The following is a 14,066-nucleotide window of genomic DNA, read 5'->3' as shown; positions in this document are numbered from 1 at the left end:
TAACCTCTATGTGTATTATATTCCTTTTATTTGGTACTTTTACTGTGCGTTTAATCTGCTCTCTAAATTATCATAACTTAACCATTTCATTTTGAATGACTTTCTAGAGAAGGCTGCATATTCAAAAAAATGATAAAATGTAATAAATACAAAATCAGAACCAAAGGGGGATAAAGTCAAGATAATGAAATTTTTCCCATCCAGATTAAAATAGTCTGCGTATTAGTTTTTAAGCTCACAAAGCTGCTCAAGCTACAGTTGTATTAAAGGCTTTTATTGTGAAAGTTTATCGCGGAAGTAATAATGACTGGCGGTTAGCTTGGCTGCAGTGGCATTAGAGTGAGGGATCGCAGAACAGGTTTGAACGGCAGACTGACGCTGTGTCGGGCACGCTGCAGAGCGGAGCTGTCCTTGTCCTGGAGGATTAGAGTTCGGGCTTGGTTTTGGACTGGATTTCACCCGAGGAGGTCCGAGTTTGCGATTCACGAGTGTGGATGTTCTAACGCACTGCGCTGCTACCTCGGCGCGGCGACGAGAGGGAGGACGGACAGCCAGAATCCCGCGGCGAGAAGCGGCGCTTACCTCTGCGAGAAACGCCAACAAAGAGCGTTCAGGGAAGTAGCCTGCTGCCTGCTGAGGTAACGCAAGTTAGTTAAGCAACACGCAGAAAGTACGGCAGCGTCTGCATTCCTCAACATGGCTTACAACAGACTTCTCCGCTCGGCTTTGCTTTTTCTGTTTTTTATCCTGTTCCTGAACCTGGGGATTTTTCGAGTCAACGGCCAATACGGCGGCAGTGACCGAGGATTGTCTATACCGGAGCACGGATTCTGTCAGCCCATTTCCATCCCCCTGTGCACGGACATCGCCTACAATGAGACTATCATGCCGAACCTGCTGGGCCACACCAACCAGGAGGACGCGGGGCTGGAGGTCCACCAGTTCTACCCGTTGGTGAAAGTGCAGTGCTCCCCGGATTTAAAGTTCTTCCTGTGCTCCATGTATGCCCCCGTGTGCACGGTGCTGGAGAAGGCGCTGCCCCCGTGCCGCTCTCTGTGTGAGCGCGCGCGGCAGGGCTGCGAGGCGCTCATGAACAAGTTCGGCTTCCAGTGGCCCGACAGCCTCGCGTGCGATAGCTTTCCGGTCCACGGCGCGGGGGAGCTGTGCGTCGGCCAGAACATGTCGGACCACACGGAGCCCCAGCCCGGGCCCTACTCCACCGAGCGGCCACCTACTGACCCGGGGAACGGCCAGTTCAGATGCCCGGCCTCGCTCAGGGTGCCTCCCTACCTGAACTACCGCTTCCTCGGGCAGGAGAACTGCGCCGCGCCGTGCGAGCCGAAGAGATCCCACGGGATGATGTACTTCAGCGAGGAGGAGCTCAAATTCGCCCGCATATGGATCGGCATATGGTCAGTGCTGTGTTGTGCTTCCACTTTATTCACGGTGCTCACCTACCTGGTGGACATGAAGCGCTTCAGCTACCCAGAGAGACCCATCGTCTTCCTTTCTGGCTGCTACACCATGGTTTCCATCGCCTACATTGCTGGATTTTTACTGGAGGACAAGGTGGTTTGCAATGACAAGTTTGACAACGACATAAAGACTGTGGTGCAGGGCACCAAAAAGGAGGGCTGCACCATCCTCTTCATGATGCTGTACTTCTTCAGCATGGCCAGCTCGATCTGGTGGGTCATCCTGGCTCTCACCTGGTTCCTGGCAGCAGGAATGAAGTGGGGCCACGAAGCCATCGAGGCCAACTCTCAGTATTTCCACCTGGCGGCCTGGGCCGTTCCTGCCATCAAAACCATCACCATCCTGGCAGTAGGTCAGGTGGATGGAGACGTGCTGAGTGGGGTTTGCTTTGTGGGCATCAACAGCGTGGACGCCCTGCGCGGCTTTGTTCTGGCGCCCCTCTTCGTATACCTGTTTATCGGCACCTCCTTCCTTTTGGCCGGATTCGTGTCCCTGTTTCGAATCCGAACCATCATGAAGCACGACGGCACCAAGACGGAGAAGCTGGAGAAACTGATGGTGCGGATAGGCATCTTCAGCGTGCTCTACACCGTGCCGGCCACCATCGTCATCGCCTGCTACTTTTACGAGCAGGCCTTCAGAGAGCAGTGGGAGAGGACGTGGATCAGCCAGACGTGCAAGACGTACGCCGTGCCGTGTCCGGCCCACAGCCACCCCAACATGAGCCCGGACTTCACCGTCTTCATGATCAAGTATCTCATGACGCTCATTGTTGGCATCACTTCTGGCTTCTGGATCTGGTCCGGAAAGACCCTTAACTCCTGGAGGAGGTTTTACACGAGACTGGCCAACAGTAAACAGGGCGAGACCACAGTGTAGTCGAACCTCACACAGACTGCTTTGTGACAAACTGAATGATAATCCTTCTTTTTATTCATTTTCTTGGACTCACAGGAGACACTCGCTCTGTTTTTTTAATGTACATATGCATTTGTGAGATTTTTGTAAGTATATATTTGTATTTAAAGATTTAAAAAAAGATTTTTTTGAAACACCTTTTTTCATACGTTGGACTTGATGGAATTTTACTTAATCATCACAAAGAGCCAGCCGATCATCAACAGTCCTGAGGTCTCATGACTTGTCTTACTGCAGACACCTTCTAGGAGTACTTTGTGTGTGTGTGTGTGTGTGTGTGTGTGTGTGTGTGTGTGTGTGTGTGTGTGTGTGTGTGTGTGTGTGTGATCGGTGAACTGCCTGTGAGCCCCAGGTCTATTCTAAGCAGAGTCTCGTGAAACCCAAGTGCTTCCTCGTGGCTCCCTCTCCCCCCGATTAACCAGCTGTAGTTTGTGTCTGTTGTACAGTGGAGCGAGCGGTGGCCCGGCTCTGGAGGGACGTGTCAGCATCCTGGGAACAAGAAGTGGTGTGCAAGGTTGTGAATGTGAGTCACTGTGGCAGATGGTTGTGGCCTGTAGCTCAGGCCCTTACATTCCTTTTCTAAATAAAGCGCAGGTAGTCATGCAAATGTAAAGGAACACACAAGTGGTTTTGCATGTATGTTACAATGCTGTCAGGCAAAACGCGAGATGAATTTCTCTCACGTTTTCCTGAAAACATGTTTCTTTTTAATGATCTGCCGTGATCACGATCTGCTTTTGTAATTCTGAACACTCTGACCTTCAGATTCCTGTTTGGTATTTTTGCGTGTAGTGCTGGGCGGCGCGACAGTGAGATTCAGTTTCAGGGTCGTCTCGGCGGGTCTTCATGTAGGGCTACAGCAGCTCGCTCTTCTGTCAGGAGTGTAAAACCCTAAACACACACACAAAACAGTCTATGTTGTCCTGTCGGTCCTTAAAGCAGAACAGCAAGTTTTACGTGAGATGTGTTTCCACTTTTTTATTTTTTCGTCCCTGTTTGTAACAAAATCAACATGTTGTGGGTCGTGAGCTTTAAGAAAGTCTGTTTGGACTTATTCTCCGAACTTTGTGGGGGAAATGATTCAGCCATCAGGAAAAACGCACTTACCTCAAGTCGCACATTATCCATGTCACTGTGTGTGGAGCAGCCCTGCCCACAGAGAAGAGACCAGGAAACACAGCAGATCCTCTCGTGGTCATCTTTGCTGTTTGTTGTTCTTTTCTTCATCCTCGCCCCGCCTCAGCTGCTCCTGACCGTACAGGCTGCACACAGCACCTCCACGCTGTTATGCTAACCTGCTAGCGTATCCCAGCATGCTGTTTGTCTGCGTGAAATTCTGAATTACAAATTAGTAACAAATTTGTTCAGTTGACCAGACTTTTCTCAATGAAAAAATCTGTCATGCATGACATTATGAACAGTGTAGCGCCCAGCACTGTGTTCTGTTTTTCTGGCATGGTTGCTATGACGCAGACTGGCCCTTGTAATTTGATGCAACAGCAACACAACTTTGACCAAAGTGAACACAGACTCGGCCCTCACGCTGCACGAGCGCTGAAAGAAGCACAGTAACAATCTACAACAGTTCTATGTAGATCTACAACATGCAGAAATGCTGGTGTGTTCCTTCACTGCACACGTTCAAAGCAGCAGTAATGTCTGTTTAATAAAGATCTATTTTGAGAAATGCAGTTTTTAAAGAGAAAATGAAATACTGCTGCAGGTGTGTGTGTGTGTGTGTGTGTGTGTGTGTGTGTGTGTGTGTGTGTGTGTGTGTGTGTGTGTGTGTTGAAGCACATTTTTAACTTTGACTATTTTCTGACATTTAGTATTGTGTCTAATCTTTGGACGCCTTTGAGCCTTTATAGTTTGTTACACAACACGTCGAAAATGATTCCTGTTTGTTTGGTTTTGCATCAAAAATGTGTGATTGTGCTGGAATTTGTTATCAGGCAAGAACAAAAGATTCAAGTCAAAATTGAAAATTCCATTTTGAGAATTTGGAGATGAGATCCTTTAACTTTATGCAGTTAAAGGTATGAATTAGTGTTTCAAAGAGAATCTGCAGGTTAACAGAAATGAAAGTGATGACATAATTAAAAATAAGACGTTTAGATCTTTTAGGTCATAAGTAGCTTTTGAAACTGTTCAAGCTTGAATACTCGTCAGTAGTACGAGATCATTTTTAGTGGACGGTATAAAGTGAAACATGGGTTCAGTGTCGTGTTTCACAATAAAATAATAATAATTCTCCCCTTTATCAAAGTGTCTAAATGAGGAAACAAAATGAGTCTCCAGTACTACAAAGTACATTTAGATTTGAATCTACTTCTGTTTGCAAAATTCCTCGTGGCAGTTCTGATTTACATACAGATTTTAACATTTTTATTATATTTGACAAAGTAAAGAACCGACAGATTGTTTGTCCAGAAGGTTAAAGGTGTCCAGACTCAATCGCGGTGCTGTAAATGTCTGCAGTCAGCGATGAGAGCGGCTGTTTGCAATGCACATATCATACATTTTTGGAAGAGTTTTTTCACGTTCTGTACCTGGGGCTTGAACATGTCAGAAACTGTTGAAAGGGGGCTCGGGTTCATCTGCAGAGTAACCTGATCCCCGTGAACATAGCTGCACTGTGGGACTGAAGAGCAGCCAGCAGCTTGCATGTCTTCCACCGCAGGAGAAAGGAAGCCTTGTGCTGAAATGCAGAGCGGCTGCTGTCGGTGCAGCTCGGCTCTCTCACACACACACACACACACACACACACACACACACACACACACACACACACACACACACATTTCACGACTGTGTGTTCTTGTCAAACGCTCTTCCACACAGTGCTTCCGATTCATAATAATCCTTTTATTGTGTTGACGGCTCTACAATAGTCACTGCTTTGAAGTAATTTCCTTTGCATTTGCTATGAAGAGAACCTTTATATTTATAGAAAAAAATCATATATACGCTACGTTGATTGCTTTATGAGAATAAAAACAATGTCATCATTTCAACTGTCAAGCGTTTGTAAAATGTCTTCTTTTTTTTAGAATTGGTAAAGAAACTACAGAATATTCATGTGCTGTATTTGCTTTGAGAGAGTAACGGCTTTAAAGTCTTTCTCTCTGCTTTAGAACAATATCTTCTGGGTATGATCTAGTTCGTATGCTAGGATGATCATTTGTTCTTACAAGGATAAGAAGTTCGTCTCATAGTCCTTATTCGTCCAGCTCTTGTTCCAACATCCACAGAAAATGTATAAAAAGTCAAAAATGGCACGTTTTACATGCATTAGCAGCTACGGTGGGAAACTGAGATGTTCTGCTACATTATTGAAGCACGACAGCATTTTCTTTCTATATTTTAATCAATTTAAAGAAACATCAAATGAAAATAGCTACCTCAGTTTCACCATGTTATAGTGCCAAAGGCTGATGTAGTTTTAGTAATCACTAGCTAGGGTTAGAAATAATCTGAGCTAGCGCCTATTAGCAAGCTTTCCACAATCCATACGATATAAGTAATGTATGTTGCTTTCATTTTTCATGCAAGTACCAAATACACAAAGTTATTTTCTACCAGTGGACCACAGTTTGTCTTCATACTGAAGCTAACGGTACAGATGTTTTGCGAGTCGTATGAGTACATAAGACAGAAATGCTCAGTCCTGTTAGGTAGACTGGTGACCTGTTCAGGGTCTACCCCACCGCTCGCCCTGTGACAGCTGGGATAGACATCAGCCCTCCCACACGCCTGGATTAGAAAAGCAGTTAAGAAGTTGGAGTATCAAAATATGTATACCTGTGAGGGGGTTCAGAGTCGTTTTAATCCCTGGGAGACCTTAATGTGGCTGCACTAATGACTGCGGCTCTAAAGAGCCTCTGGCACCCGTGTGCCAGCCGTGTTCATGGGTCAGCTGCCAGAGTCATTGTTCCCGACTGTTCATCACGCTGCTCTGCCTCCCTTTTGATCACTTACACAGCCACCACTGCATGGCTCCGCAGACTTCTGACATGGTCTGCCACATGCATACGGCAACTGTGAAGACGCCCTCCTTGCTTGGAAAGTGGAACATATTTTTGACATCGTCACACTGAATAGTCGATGTGTTTCTCATGGTGAGTCAGTCTTAATATCTGTTGTGTTGCTGGTGAAGCCTCACAGGTTTTAGCATGGACAGCAGGGGGAAAAGGAATTTTCAATCTTCAGACAGTTTCTAACTAAAGCTGTGGTTTGGTCAAGGCCTCAACATCCTATTGCGCTCACATCTGGTTCCTATGTATGATATTCATATATATGTACAGTATATTACTTAGACTGCTTTGGGGGCAGCTGTAGATAAACTCAACTTTCATTGGCAAAGTAACGTAGGCTTAGTTGTTTCCCTTTTAGACTTCAGTTTCAACTTCTAAACTCATTTTTCATAAAACAAAACATGTTTTCCAAAATGTTGAAACACGACCTCAAGAGTTCTGCAACTTTTCTTGTTTTAGGAAATTATAGGGTATCCTTTAAGTCAGTTTGTATTTAAATCTAGTGATATGTTGCCACACCATGGGTCGACATGGCTGTAAGGAGGCAAGCATTCGCGAAGCGCCCGGAAACGATTCAGGGTTTTGTTTTAGGCAAATATTCAGAAACTTGAAGATTTTATATTTCATATACAGGTGATGCCGTGCAGAGGAAGTGTCTGGGTAGAGACCATGTTTCTGGGCCAAATGTAAAGATCTCAGTTTTGTCTGAATTTAGGAGATGAAAATAAGGAGCATCCAGGACTGTGTGCCTGTAATTTAACTCACTGACCGTGGCATCTGGCTGTATAGATAAATATAACCATAATCATCTGCATAGCAATGAAAATGTATACAGTGTTTTCTAATATCATGTATAAAGGACAGACTCTTATGAAGACACACAAACTGGAATCTATTCGATGGAGACAGTCCAAATCGCTGCAGTGCATTTTGTTTACCACCAACAGTTTGGTCTCGTTATGTTCTGATCAGTGCTATCAAACACTACACTGAGGCTGGACAGGATGAGCACAGAAAAGAAGCTAGTCTACTGCTGGTTTGGTGGTCATGATGGATTCAGAAACCTCATTTAAACTTTTCCAGTAGAACTTCCTCCTGCAAATGATCACATAGCTGTTTTGAAATCAGCTAATAATGAGCAAAGACAGCTGTATTGGGTACACATGGCTACATTAAAACCTGTGGTATGAAGCCTGTTGGTGGAGCTAATCATATTATGGCTCTGTGCCCCCCTCTTTTCAGCAGTTGCCGTTGGTGTTGCTGTGGGCCGTTCTAAACCTGCCTGATGTCTTCAGCCTGCTTCAATGAGCATAACCCTAAGGTGCACTTTGCAAGGAGCTAATTGGCTAATTGTGCGTCCACTTTGAGTAGCCACATTTAGATGCAATAGTGCCAGCTTTGTGAGTTTTAACTCCCTTAGGCCAACTTGGGAAGGGTTGTGCTTCCCAGAAAGATGTGTACTACTTCTGCAACGTGTTTCTCTTTTCACATGACTTAACTCACTAGACATGCTAAAAGGAGGGGAAAGAAAGAGCTCGTCGTTCCCCAGTAGACCCCCGTGTCTGAGCCTGCCTCTGTGCGCACAGAGTTCCATGTCTGCCGATGCCTCGTACAGCCACAAACGAAATAATAGGGGTTGTATTTTAAAAGCGACATAAAAACTAAACATGGCTTTCAAACACAAATATCCTCCTGAAGCCAAATATTGCTGTTTTGCATTACCAGCGCAGTGCTTCTTTATTCCAGCTGGTAGTTAGTGGTTTCAGTTCACTGATAATGTGGAATGAAAATCAACTTGTTAGGCTGCATAATCTATCACATGTCTGCGATCAGGCTGCGATAACCTAACCCATGGTGATGCATGGTGATGAATATCTCATTTCACGAGTTCATCAGTGTTTTCAATTAAATTACTTCAAACCCTTTCAAATATGTCAGAGGTCAGTAACAGTGTCAGTAGCAGCAGACGCAAATATGTTTAGCTGGAGCACATACAAGTACACACTCGGTGTTAAGTACACCCTGGTAGTGCCGGGTTCAGAGCTGCTTTAATGTGGAAACCTTTCTCAGAGATTGTGCTCTGCGTTGACATGATAGCATCACACTTGTAGATTTGTCGGCTGCTTGTCCAAACTTCCACTTCACCCACATCCCAGAGGTGCTCTGCTGCACTGGGATCTGCTGACTGTGGAGGCTGTGGACTGATTTTCTGATCTTTTCTCGTCCAGTTTTGGTGAGCTGATGTGAAATGGTTCATTTCCCCATTTTGCTTTTCCTGATTTTACTCATTTTGTAAATAAATAAATAAATCAAAATGAATCCTTCACATTTCTTTTTTGTGTTCGGGCACAATGCCAACCTCAAACAGATGCAAGGTGGCCACGAAACGATGCAAAGACAATAAAACAAAGCCAGAGGAACCAAACAACCAACATAATCTACAAATATTCCAGTCAAAATGAGAAACAGAACAACACCAACATTATTATTGGATCCTTGAAAGGTTTGAGTTGTTGCTGCAGATATTTAGCACGGTGTCTGTTTCTGCTTCAGTATCACACACTCACAATCTCTGTATGTGAATTAGATTTTGAGTGCAATTTGCTAAAAATAGTCACCACATATCTGAAGAAAATGGACCTCCACCCTGCACTTGTCTTTCTGTTTTTTACTCATTGCTGAGTCTCATACCGCCTCAAGGTCAGCTGAGTGTTTCTGCAGCTCTGCTCTTGCAGTGCAGCATCCTGCCAAATGAGGCGGCACCATGCTGCCTGACACTGTGAACTTCACCTGCACGTCTCCACCTGTGGATGACTGATGTGCTGTTTTATATACTTCTTAGGCTGTCTCTCAGTCATACACCCACGAATGTCACTGCGTATGCGGTGCGAGTCAGATCACTGCCTTTCACTTGTTTGCTTTGTTTAATCTGCTTTCCCTCTGCTTAGCTGGGAAACAACAGTGTGGTACGTTCGCATATTGTTTCCATTACATTTTCGACAAAGACGACTGAATTCCTAAACCTATAGAGTGCCCTGTTTTTGTGCTTAACGCCAGAGTGGAGACAACTTACACTGTAGCAGAAGCAGAGGAAGGCTCTGAGGAATTGCTGCCAATTCTTCAGCGTGAATAATGATGAAGGTTTTTGATGGTGTGTGACAGAGTTATCAAAGATCACACCGTTAAGAAGCTCTCCAGAGAGAAAGGCCCAAAGTGGCTCCAAATGCCGTGCAGTCACATGGGAGATGGAGGTGGAGGGTACGATTGCCTCTGCAGCTCCAACCCAAATCTCCGCTCACTTGGTCTGCTTGCTCTCTCTCTGTTGCCTTATTCTACATTAAACAACTGCATCAAATCCACAGCTCATGAAAGTTTCAATTACAGCACTGCTGTTGTGTCTCAACCCACCACACTGACACCGTCCCTGAGTGTACTTCATTGTATCATGCTGTATTGGAGAGTGATGACCCCACTCTACTAGTGCCCTATTTGTAGGCAGCACTAATTGAACTGCCGACCCAAACTGGCAAAAGTGTTTATGCCATTCAAAAAGAGTCACCACACGCCACCAACACGAGTTCTATCAGGACCACTTTAGTCAAAATAAGATCTGCACTAACCTATGCTGGGAACTACCTGCCCTCCACATGGATGTGCAGAAAGCCTAAAGGAAGCACGAGCAGCAGGCAAATCTCTGAATATGCAGAGCTGGCATCAGTAATAACAAACACCACACTGAGTCAGAGATGTGATGGCGTGGAGGAGCTGTGGTGAACATGTGTGGCTTGCAGAAGGCTGAAGCAGCTTAAATGGAGAATCCAAAAGTAAAATTAGAGTTTGTAATAAAAACTGTACAAAACGGGAAAACTGAAGGAGAACGCAAAAGAAACCAACAACTACTTTTTACAAATAGAGTTCTAACATCAGTTTCATGGACTTTTATCAAAAGACTGGGCTTCAGTTTAGAAAAGCAAACAACACAAATTTATTTAGTTTTTAATTAAGCAGCAAATTGTTCAACATCTGGATACGTAGAACATTTTTATTGCATTTTGTTGAGCCATTTTTTAAATTATGTAATTAATTTACAGCTTTTCTCCTTTGAACTTTAAATTGGTTGGCTGACAGTTTTTATAGTGTTGTTAAGACATTTGAGTCATGTTGAACATTTTAATGCCTATGGACATAAATATGGCGTATACGTCATGTATTCTATTCATTGTAGATAACATTTACATGCTGTTTGCTCTGTCAAACATCAGTGCTCGGGATGCTGCCTCCATGCATCACTGTTTTGGTTGCTAGCAGACTCCCTGTAGTTTTTCATGTTTTTCTGCAAATACTAACTAGTAGCTGAGCAGTGGTAAAAATTGTAACAAAAACTGGAAATAGAGAAGATTTACCTTCAAAGTAAAAAGCGTACCTCAGTGTTGGAATTGACTTGGCCAACTTTTACTTTAAAGGCAAGCGGTCTGGTTTGTGTCACACTTTTTACAGTTTCACTCCAGCTTGGAAGTCCAGAAGTGACCTGGAACTGAGAACGTACACAGACATTCAGCTTGGACAGTAGCTGGATTGTGTTACGCGAGTCTATCTCTTCCATTCATATTGCAACCACAGCATTCTGCTATCGCTAACGCCTTTTCCTTAGCAGAGGGTTATTAGGGGGTCGCTGACTTGTCTTTTGGCCTGTGTGACTGAGGCCTTACGTACTTGATCCTAACCCTAGCACCAAAAGTAATACGACTTTTTGTTCAGTCGATTATTTCTATGTTGTAAGGCCTGTTTGTTTCTATCAGTGGAGCCACATTTTTGAGGAAAATGCATTTGTGGATTGAGCAGCAGGGCAGAGTTGGGCACATTTGAAAAACTTGCCAAATCTTCACTGCTAATACCCAACAGCTTATTCTGACTCTTTTCGTTTCTGGTAGCACAGGTGCTGCCACTCAGGTGCCTGATAGACCAGGCTACAACAAAACCATGTCGCAGCATGGTTTGGATAGGCCCGAGTACCATCTCCTAATTAAAGGCTCCATATAACAGGGATGTCAGAGACAGGCTGCAGCGAGTCCAGATTCTGTTTACGGCAGTTGACATGTAGGGTCACGCTGTGAAGAAGATGCAGAGAGAGCTATACCCACTGCTGCACAGCAGTAACAGCTTTTGGTGGAGGCAGTGTGATGGGCGGCATCTCCTTCACTTAAAAAACAAGGAATCTCAATACGGAGAGATATCGAAATAAGATTCTGCAAGCAGTGGAAACACCTTATCTCCACATCTGGGACCAAACTCTGCCCTCCAATAACAACGCTCATCCCACAAAAAGTGGGGTTTATCAGATACTACCTCCAGAATTTGGGCATGGCAAGGATGGAATAGCCTGCCTGCCCCACCTCCACCTAACTGAACACTTGTTGGATCAGCTTGAGTGTGTCGTCGTGTCAGAGTGACAAACACAACCACACTGGTGACAAATGCTGGTTAAAGAATGAGATGCCATCCCAGAGCAGCGTGTGACCAAGCTGGTGACCAGCATGAGGAGGAGGGTTGTATGATTCTTCCACTTCCTGCTACTGTTTGTTAAATTCATGAATATGTTAAAATTACCCACCTATCTTCAATCATCCTATTCAATAAATAACACTAAACAACAGCCGTTTATTGGATTGCATTAGTGTAAAAATTGCCCCGATTCATCCTTCAGAGTGTGAATGTGTGAACATAGCTTGTAGTAAAACATTAGAGTCCTTGTCCAGTGAATTGCTTATAAAATATATTTAAAGGTTGTAATAGATTCAGCACAGACCTGCTCCTCACCTTGGTCAGTGTATTTAGTTTAAATATTACACAAACATCCATATTTCTGCTTCTCTTCATTTATTAATATTAAACCCACTGAGGAGCAAATGTTTGCCCTCACCATTCAAAAGTCTTACTCTTTAAAGGTAGGCCAATAAGCTGAGTATATATACATTTATTTAACCTTCGGCTGCTGGGAGCCACAGACCCAGAGCTACTCCTCAAAAGAAGAAACCGATCAAACTCATTTTTTCTCCCTCCCTGTTCTTTGTGTTTGAGGCTCAGCTGAATGAAACTATGCAAGCATGAAATTTCCTAATGGAAACCGTCTGTTTTTCAACCCTGACTGTTTCTTAAAGAGCTGCAGATAAGAGCTGCAGGGAGAAGAAAGGCCTTCAGTTTGATGCCTTTTAGAGTAGCAGAAGGAGAGGGAAACTGTCGCCACGCTGAACAGCAGAGCCACGTGCTTTTACTGGTTCAGATGAACTGGTGTTCATATCTCAGTGGCCTCGTAAACCTTTGCTGTCTCGTAGCTTCAGTGGGTTATGTTACAGGAAACAGAAACCCTGCATATAGTATTTTTTAACCCTTATTGTTGGAATAGAGCTTCCTACTGGCCTCTTTTTGAAATACTTTCCACGTGTCACACTCATTGAATTAGACAATGACGTGTTGTCATTAACTCATTTCTCCTTTTTCCACTCTTTTGGCTTTTTCACTTTCACGTCAACAATCCCAGATTTCCCACAATATTTTTCAGCAAATGGGGGATCATGTGGAAATGTTTTTGTTATTGTAAACATCACAGTCTTTAATACCACTAATGTACAGACCTACGTCATTCCAAAGAACATCCTACTAATTTAGTCATTTTTGAAAAACACTGTACAGTTAGGGCCAAACTGCGTTTTTGTGCTTGTGCCTCTGCACACCACCACAGTGGGTTTTAAATAAAACAAAGGACCGAGTTTCAGCCATAATTCAAGGGTTTTAACAAAAATCTTGCATTAGCTGCTTAGAGCCATATACACGGTTCCCCAGAGGCTTTCCTCTGTTGTTTCGTGACAAATGAAGGTGATGTAGTAGTTCTGAAAAAAGCTGAAATGGCATGGGCTGGCAGGGGAACCAGGTCACCAGTGTTCACTGACTTCACTGGCTTTACTCTCTGTTCAAAATAAGCCAAATGCTGGAAAGTTGTTCGGACAGCAGCCCAAACGTGCTGCAAGGCAACCAAGCATCTCTCAAGACAAAGAAAGGGGAGATTTTTCACCAGCCAAGTCAGTCACCTGATCTCAGCTGAAAGACCCACAAACAAGCAGCAAGTGAAGGTGACAGCAGTAAAGACCTCGTCAGGGGAGAAAACACAGCATGTGGTGATGTTCATTGGGGCTCAGACTTCAGATTCTGAAACTGTGTTTAAAGATGGTGTAATTCCAAAATAGTTAACACTATTAATTAAAGATGAAGGTCTAGAGTTTAACCACATGTTACATTTTGCGATTGTAAATTCACTGTGGTAAGAATATAAATCCTGTGTGTTTGTCCAACAACTTAAAAAACTAACGGTATCTGCTCAGCTGTCTGACATCAGTCCTGTGCTGAAATATGTGGAGAAAAGGAGCAGTGATTATCTCAGGATCTGTGCCACAGTGTTACAGTTCACAACAGAAACTTTAATGGAGTGTGCACTATGAGAAGGGATGTTTGTCCCCAAAGAAAAGTGAAAGGCTGGTCTTTACTGAGTTGTTATTAGAAAACACAGTTAATCCAACTTTGATCATCATTTTGCTTGTGATCAAAATAAGTGTGATCGAGCAACATTTTTAAAATGCAAGCTCT

General features: G+C 43.9%; 1 protein-coding gene across 1 annotated transcript; it reads left to right on the top strand.

The window, feature by feature from the left end:
• The first annotated feature begins 334 nt into the window (after positions 1 to 334).
• Positions 335 to 5,415, top strand: fzd1 (frizzled class receptor 1). Its single transcript, XM_004571303.4, has one exon. It carries the CDS (start codon positions 697 to 699, stop codon positions 2,353 to 2,355), a length of 1,659 nt encoding a protein of 552 aa, XP_004571360.1. The 5' UTR covers positions 335 to 696; the 3' UTR covers positions 2,356 to 5,415.
• Positions 5,416 to 14,066: the final 8,651 nt, after the last annotated feature.

The sequence above is a fragment of the Maylandia zebra genome, linkage group LG11 (assembly GCF_041146795.1).
Source record: "Maylandia zebra isolate NMK-2024a linkage group LG11, Mzebra_GT3a, whole genome shotgun sequence".
NCBI lineage: Eukaryota > Metazoa > Chordata > Actinopteri > Cichliformes > Cichlidae > Maylandia > Maylandia zebra.
The sequence above is the reverse complement of the archived record's forward strand: the minus strand, read 5'-3'. Positions and strand labels throughout refer to the sequence as shown.